General features: G+C 46.8%; 1 protein-coding gene across 1 annotated transcript; it reads left to right on the forward strand.

Moving 5' to 3' along the window:
- Window positions 1-1,435: 1,435 nt before the first annotated feature.
- On the forward strand, window positions 1,436-7,165 carry myoc (myocilin). The gene is made up of 5 exons (XM_028404500.1): window positions 1,436-2,147; window positions 4,207-4,272; window positions 4,344-4,436; window positions 5,810-6,021; window positions 6,102-7,165. The coding sequence occupies exons 1-5, from the start codon at window positions 1,652-1,654 to the stop codon at window positions 6,681-6,683; spliced, it is 1,449 nt and encodes a 482-aa protein (XP_028260301.1). The 5' UTR covers window positions 1,436-1,651; the 3' UTR covers window positions 6,684-7,165.
- The last annotated feature ends 276 nt before the right edge of the window (window positions 7,166-7,441 follow it).

A 7,441-nucleotide genomic window follows, 5' to 3' on the forward strand; every position in this document is an offset into this window, starting at 1 on the left:
CAAAATAAGTTTGGTACACAGACAGAAAGTCCAACCATGAGACAGTACAAAGAAGGCAAAAGTCCCAAAACAGGCCAGAGCATTCACAAGGACTCGTAACACTAAAAAACAAAAAACTAGGAACGCTCAGGAATCACACAAGACGAAACAGAGTGAAGGGAGACACAGACATTAAATACAGACAGGCAGGGACGCCAATGAGGTGAAACACATTAGGGCGGGCAGGTAATCAACAAGGAGGGAAAAACACTGGGGAGTAAAACTGACACAGATACACAAGGCAGAGGGGACTTTCACAATAAAACAGGAAACAATTAAACAAACCATGGAAATACAAAAATAACAAAATAACCAGGAACTCAGGATATCAGGGGAAACAATCATAACAAACCATGAAAACACAATCCCACTAAAATAACCAACAAACTAAGGATTCAATCAGAAAACCAGAAAAAAAGAACACAGGATCCTGACATTTTCACACTTGCAGCTCGCTTCCCCTTCTCACCCTTTGCCCTCTGGCATCCCGGGGTAGCCTTGCAGGTCAGCAGAGCCGGATGGATGAGAAGTCCGAGCACAGAGGAGTAAGAAGACACAAGGACAAGATGGGTAGGAAAGGAACCAGGAGAGGGTCAAGGAACCCAAATAAAGATATAGGATATGAGGAGAGAGCTGTAAAGTTTGGGATTTGGATTTAGGAGTGTGCTATATCTGTAAACCCGCCTGGCTCTGTGTCTGTGTGTGACTGTCTCACCTTTAAATCGTTTATCCTTCCTCTCTGTGGAGATCCTCCATATCACATGACAAGAAAATAAATCCAGCTAATGACAGGTCAGATGATCACTCATAAAAGAACAGAAAGCAAATGCATAGTTACTCTCTCTCTCTCTCTCTCTCTCTCTCAGCTGAGAGGGCGCACAGCACGTCGGGGTCAGCGTCAGGTATCCTGTCATTAAATGACTTGTACCCTCGACTCTTTGTAATGACGCCTCTTATTGGCTGCTTGCGTCACATTGTGACCCCCTACCAATATGAAAGGGGACACCGGCTCCTCAGAGGTAACTGTATCCAACAAGGAGCAGCTCTCCCTGCCATGCCAGCCCCAAACCTCAACCTTAGCCCTTAACAGCACACATAATGTGAATGTTTTACAGAGAGTAATACAGAGATGACATAAAAACACATAAATAATAGAAAAAAGTAAGTACTTACCAAAAAAGAGCCTTTTAAAAGATAAACTCCGACTCTTCAAACATTAAAATGACATGTTTTCACCCCAAAACAACCAGCATCACTTTCACTTTTTTCTTCCTTCCTTCCCTTCCTCTCACACCTCCTCCCCTGTTTGCCTCAGATCCCCCTCCTCTCTGTTTCACCTCTTCTCTCTTCCCTTTTTTTACTTCCCTCCTTCCGTCCCTTCCAGATTGTATAAATATCTGTGAGCTGTTCAGAAGAGCTCAGTGTAGCTCGACCTGTTCACAGTGTTCACAGAGGAGAGAACAAGAAAGGGAGGAGAGAATCAACAGGAGAAGAAGAGACACCTGAGAGGACATTAAGACAAAAAGGAAGCACCTAAAACTGGGAATTAAAGGAAAATTCCCTAACAATAGAAGAAGAAAAGATTTTACAGTGTGCAGGGACTGTCTCTAACATGTTCCTCCTTCTCCCACTGTGTTTGTGCGTCCTTCTGCTGCGAGCTGACGCACAGGATCAAGCTTCTCTGTGGAGGGGAAATGACCGAAGTGGGCGATGCCAATACACCTTCACCGTGCCCAGCCCTGTGGAGGCCAGCTGCCCACAGACTGGAGCTCCCGAGTTGGAGAGCCTGAAGGCCAGACTCAATCTGCTGGAGGTGTTGGTGTCCCGACTGAGTGGAGGAGACATTCAGGCCTCGGGGAGTCAGCAAGGCGTGGGAGCCAGGGCTCAGCCTGAGCTGCAGGAGGCACTGAACCGAGCTGTGGGAGAGAGAAACCTGCTGCAGGGCGAAAAGGAGCATCTGGAGAGGCAGCTGGAAGGGCTTCAGCGTAGGATGGAGGAGATGAGGAGGGAGACAGAGAGGCTGAGGAACAGACCCTGTCCTCCTCAGACGCCCATGGTCCCTCCAAGCACCTCTCTGCAGGACAGGGGGCTGATCAGACCTGCTGGTGGTAAGACACAACCACAAGAGCTACAGAAATGTGCAGAAGTGAATTAAAAGTTAGTTTTATTATGGTATGTTTGAGGCATAAATGCACACAAACAGTTTTATTTTAAGTCTCCACATTTATAATTAAGATGCAGGGCTGACTGACTGAGAGATAATGGGTTAATTGGAGCAGAGAAGTGATGACAGGTAAATGTCATCTATGTATGGAATACCATACACACATGAATTCCAGTGCTGTGTTGATGCAGCGTGTGGATCCATGTCTCTACATGATGTAACAGAGTTTGTTTTACATCAGATCTGCCGGAATATTCTGTGCATGTTGTATCCATGCACACCTGTTTGTATGCTTTTTCACAGTTCATGTTTTGGTTGCCCCATCAGCCTGCAGAGACACTCAGCTCAGGTTTCCCTGCTTCCTGCCCTGCATTTAGGGCTGATGGAGGCAGGCCAGAGAGGACCAGCTCAGTATTTATGGGCAGATCCTGCTGTCTTTATGACCGGTGGTTCCCTCAGCATGGTGAGAAGTGTGCGAATAGCAAAGCTAGCAAAGGGTGAGGAGGGGGGCTGAAATGTGATGCACGCTCTGGAAGTGGTGGTTCCGTGCCCAGGTTTCAACTCAGGGCTTATGATGACGCCCAGAAGGGGAAGGGTTGGGGTCTGAGGCTGAGAACACTATACCTCAGGGGTTAGAGGGCTCCACACAGCTTTGGAGTTTAACTTGGAGCCGGTAAGGTTAGGCTCTGGTATTCTGTGTTTGCAGTGGACAAACATCTGTCTAATTGGCCTCCGTGCTTGTCGGTCAACGCCCCCCTTTCTTTTGTCAGTTAAGCTGCTGTTCTGTTTACCTCGTGGATTGCTTTAAAAGCTGAGATTGCCAGCAGCAGTAAATCCTTCCTTACCAATTGCTGCCAGACATCCCATCTCCCTTTGCATCAGAAGAGCTTATATACTCCTGCATACTCCAGGTTATCTGCTGAGCTACTCATGTTTGCACCTGCAGTCTGAAATACACAGAGCAGGGGCCCCTCGGGGTGACAGGCAGCTGCCAAATAGATCACAGTCAGAGGAAGACATGCAGGGCCAGAGGAGAGACGAGATAAATGTCAGCCTCTCCTGGACAGTTTGTATTTTTAAGCGGCAGGAAGCTCTGGCAGGAAGATTTTTATTGTTTACAACCAAGGCAGTAGTTATGACATGCAGTAATACTTGCTACTCAATATATATGAGTTGATGTTCCAGAATAGATTCTCACATAAAGTTTACACCAGAAATGACAACCAACAGATGCTACAGATGGCCAAACATCCAGTGCTGAAATCTGATCAGGCTGATGTCTCCACACACTGAGCCTCCTGTGGGAAATCACACAGGGATAACAGTGACATCTCTACAAAGAGGCAAGATAGGAGGGCACACACACACACAGAATAGACAGTATGAGGATGTGACTGTTTACTTGTGATGTTGATGAATGGCTAAGCCCTGTGGGAAGCCATTAAACTCTCCTACACCTCTGTAGACCTCTTTGTTATGCAAGGCATCTGTGTTTAGAAAACACTCACAGTGACATTCCTGTTGTTCATCATCTGCCCTGCTACCAGCCTCCTGGCCCTCTTCTTCATCAGTGTCTACAATCAGCTCCCAGATGCTAACGTTTAATGTTCTCCGCAATCATCAAGGCTCATTATGCTGCACGTGTAAGAGCGCAGCATGCATGTGCTAACCCACAGTTCATAGGATGTAGAGAAGAGAAGAGAAGAGAGACTGATATCTGACAGTGACATGGCAGAAGACGAGGCAAACGGCTGGTTTGAAGTTTTCAAGATATGAAGTTGACAGTCTGGGGAGGCATGGGGTGTCGAGTGTGTTATGCGTGTGTGTTATGGTCGGTCAATCTACCGACTGTCTGACTCCAGAGCAGCTGGGAATCCATTTAGGGGTGTTTGTTTCCTGCTGTCACATTCCCTGCTGTCAGTAGTACCATAGACACTTTTGGTGACACAACCTGCCTCCGAACAATTGTACAAATTCACTGATGTGCGTGTGTATGTGTGTAGGCTCCAGTCCAATGTCTCACCTGATGACAAGGCCCAACAGACAGGGAGACAGCAGCAGTCTGAGAGGTGGGATGAGTTTCCAGCAGAACCTTTTCTTTCTATCACTCTTTCAGCTCACCCCACATCTCTCTGTTCAGACTCAGCATGGCAGTATGGAGCTCCAGGCTTCCAGGAGCTGAAAGCTGAGGTGACGGAGGTGCCTGCTCCAGACGGCAGCGAGGACAACGCAGGTAAGATTTTACCATTTTAGCTGCACATTTACACAAATTAAAGACACCACGTACAGTCTTTGACCACCGGTAGCATAAGAACTGAGTATCTTGGACCTCCAGACAGCTGTGCACTGTAGCTGCACCACTTCCTGCACCATGTTTTGGGTCTGATGGTGCAAAATTAAGTGAATAAGACATCCATTTAAATCCACATTCCTGGATAGCAGCCATCATTACTGTGCACTTGCCATTTTTAAACACTTAAAAACAAACACCCTGCATAATCCTACACTGCAATAAGCTGTATAACAATGAATGTGTACTGGAATTTTCCTGTGTTAGAACGAAAAACATATGCAAACTGTGAAGTCACCAGGGGTCAACCAAAATGTGAGGTTCTAATTTGTAGTTAGGAATGATGCATCACAGTCCTTTAGCATGCATCTCATACCTCTCTCACTCACTCCCCTCTCCATCCATCTGACCTAGCAAACATGACACTCACCCCTCCTCCCCTCCTTCACCCCCTGCTGACAGCCTCAAAGCAAATACTACTATTAATACAGGGGCATTTGGGGCGAGAATACCACAGCCATGCCAATCCATAGGTATGTGGGGCCTCCTAAGTTTCATGTTTGTCTCGTAAAAATGTAAAAAGGAAAGCACCTCTAACAAGGATGTCACATGCACACAGTGTTAAAACCAGACAGGCTTTCCCAAAATCACAATGTAGCTTGTGCTACTGAATCACTCTCAGCAGGTTAAATTGTCGGTGAGACCATAAAGAAGCACGTGCAGTCCACACGTGTAGTCATTTAATCTGAGATGAGGAGAAGCTCTGCGGTTAAGGGTGTATTTATAAGACATATTCCTATCTGACCCTAAATCCAGCATTACATCCTGGACCTGAGAGCAAGGGGGTATTTTAGGAGGTGGTAAATATACAACCTGTCTTTTCCCAGTAGGAGAAGCAGAGGATGAGTTGTAGACCAGCTGCTGCTGCTCTGATGGTGGTGACTCAGACAAAGCTGAAGTGAAAAGAGATGTCAGGAAGCAACTCCAGACCTGCAGTCAGACCATGAGAAATGATCTCATGACCTCATCACACATTTGATCAGCTCTCAGCTTACAGTCAGCTGTGTGCAGTTAGATCCCTCTTCACTTTGATACTCTGTGACTCATTTCCTGAAATCCCCTTAGGAGAGAAACACACCAGGCAGATTTGATTTGAAGATGACTTTTAGCAACTGTAGGGATCCAAACCTCAAGTATTTCTACAGGAGATCTCAGAGTTGCAACACTCCCAGTATCAGTTCCTGGATGGAGACTGAAAGTCTCACAGATCTCTGTATCCTTCTCTCTCTTGTGTTTCTGCCTCTTCCTGCTGGCAGGCTGCGGATACTTGATCTCTGTGGGTGAGCCTGTCACTCACAGGAAGGCCGACAACATCGCAGGTAAATATGGTGTTTGGATGCAGGATCCTGAGGCCGTTTCTCCTTATGGACCCAACATGGTTTGGCGCCTTGACACTGTTGGCACTGAGGTCAGGCAGCTGTTTGGGTATGAGGATATGGAGCAGCTCTCCAAAGGCTTTCCATCTAAGGCAGGTGTCCCACAGTCGATGTTCATTCATGGGTATAAGACAGAAATGTTTGGTCATTGCCTCACATTTTCCCCTCACAGGTCTTATTGCTCCCAGAGCTGGTGGAGAGTACTGGTGCCACTCTGTATCGAGGCTCGTTGTATTACCAGAGACGTCGCAGCCGCACTCTGATTCGCTACGACCTGGCCTCTGAGAGCATCGCAGCTCGCCGTGACCTCCCCCACGCCGGCTTTCACGGTCAGTTCCCTTACTCCTGGGGAGGCTACACAGACATCGACTTGTCTGTGGACGAGAAGGGGCTGTGGGCTGTCTACTCCACCAGCAAGGCCAAAGGAGCCATCGTGATCTCACAGCTGGACCCGCACAGTCTGGAGGTGAAGAAGAGCTGGGAGACCAATATCAGAAAGAACTCAGCGGCCAACTCCTTCATCATCTGTGGCAAGCTGTACACTCTGGCCAGCTACACAGCCCACGACACCATCATCAACTACATGTACGACACCGAAACCAGCCAGGGGAAGGCTGTGGCCATCCCCTTCAGGAACAAGTACGGCTACAACAGCATGGTCGACTATAACCTGGCTCAGAGGAAGCTGTTCTCCTGGGACAACTTTCACATAGTGTCCTATAACATCAGGCTGGGTCGCCAGCAGGCCAACTGAGGCCGACATGAGTGACTGTGGAAAAGTGACATTTGCTCACCTGTTCCTGCTTCAAAGACTCCCAGCTTCAAAGTGGCAGCAGCAGTAGGACGGCCAACACCATCAGTACCAATGTAGAGCCAACTACCAAAGTAAAACGAAGACATTAGAGGAAGAGTATCTCCAGCCGGTCTGCTTTTCTTTTCTCAGTGGGCGTTTGCTGTGGCGTGGTCCACAAATATGTTTTTAGAAGAGTTATTTTTGTACTGCCTTTAATTAAGATGTTTTTAGTTTCATTTTACTCGCTAAGTGGGACAATGTATGGATACACTTAACAAAACCAACCCCTGTGGTACTTCTGCACATGCTCTATAGTGTTTCAGCAGTCAACACCTTCTGTCAAATAATCTGCTCCCTCACTTAGCATGTACTGAATGTTGCATGAATATTGTATTGAACACAATGATGTTCAAAAACATAATAAAGCCTTTAAACTGTTCTAAGATATATTTTTTTAAATGTTTGTAAGTTGCAATTAAATGTTAAAAAAAAAGAAAAGAAAAAGAGTGATCAACAAGACACTCAATTAAGTAATTACTATAAAGGGAAGGTATTAGGGCCCTGTGATGGACTGGCTGTCCAGGGTGTACCCCGCCTGGGATAGGCTCCAGCCCTGCACTGCAGGACAAAGCGTCCACTGTACTTTTCAAAAGTATTCACAAAACAGCTTGAATGAAAGCTCAGAGTCCCATTTACAATGACACCAAACATCATATCAC

This window comes from Parambassis ranga, chromosome 4 (assembly GCF_900634625.1).
Source record: "Parambassis ranga chromosome 4, fParRan2.1, whole genome shotgun sequence".
Taxonomy (NCBI): Eukaryota; Metazoa; Chordata; class Actinopteri; family Ambassidae; genus Parambassis; species Parambassis ranga.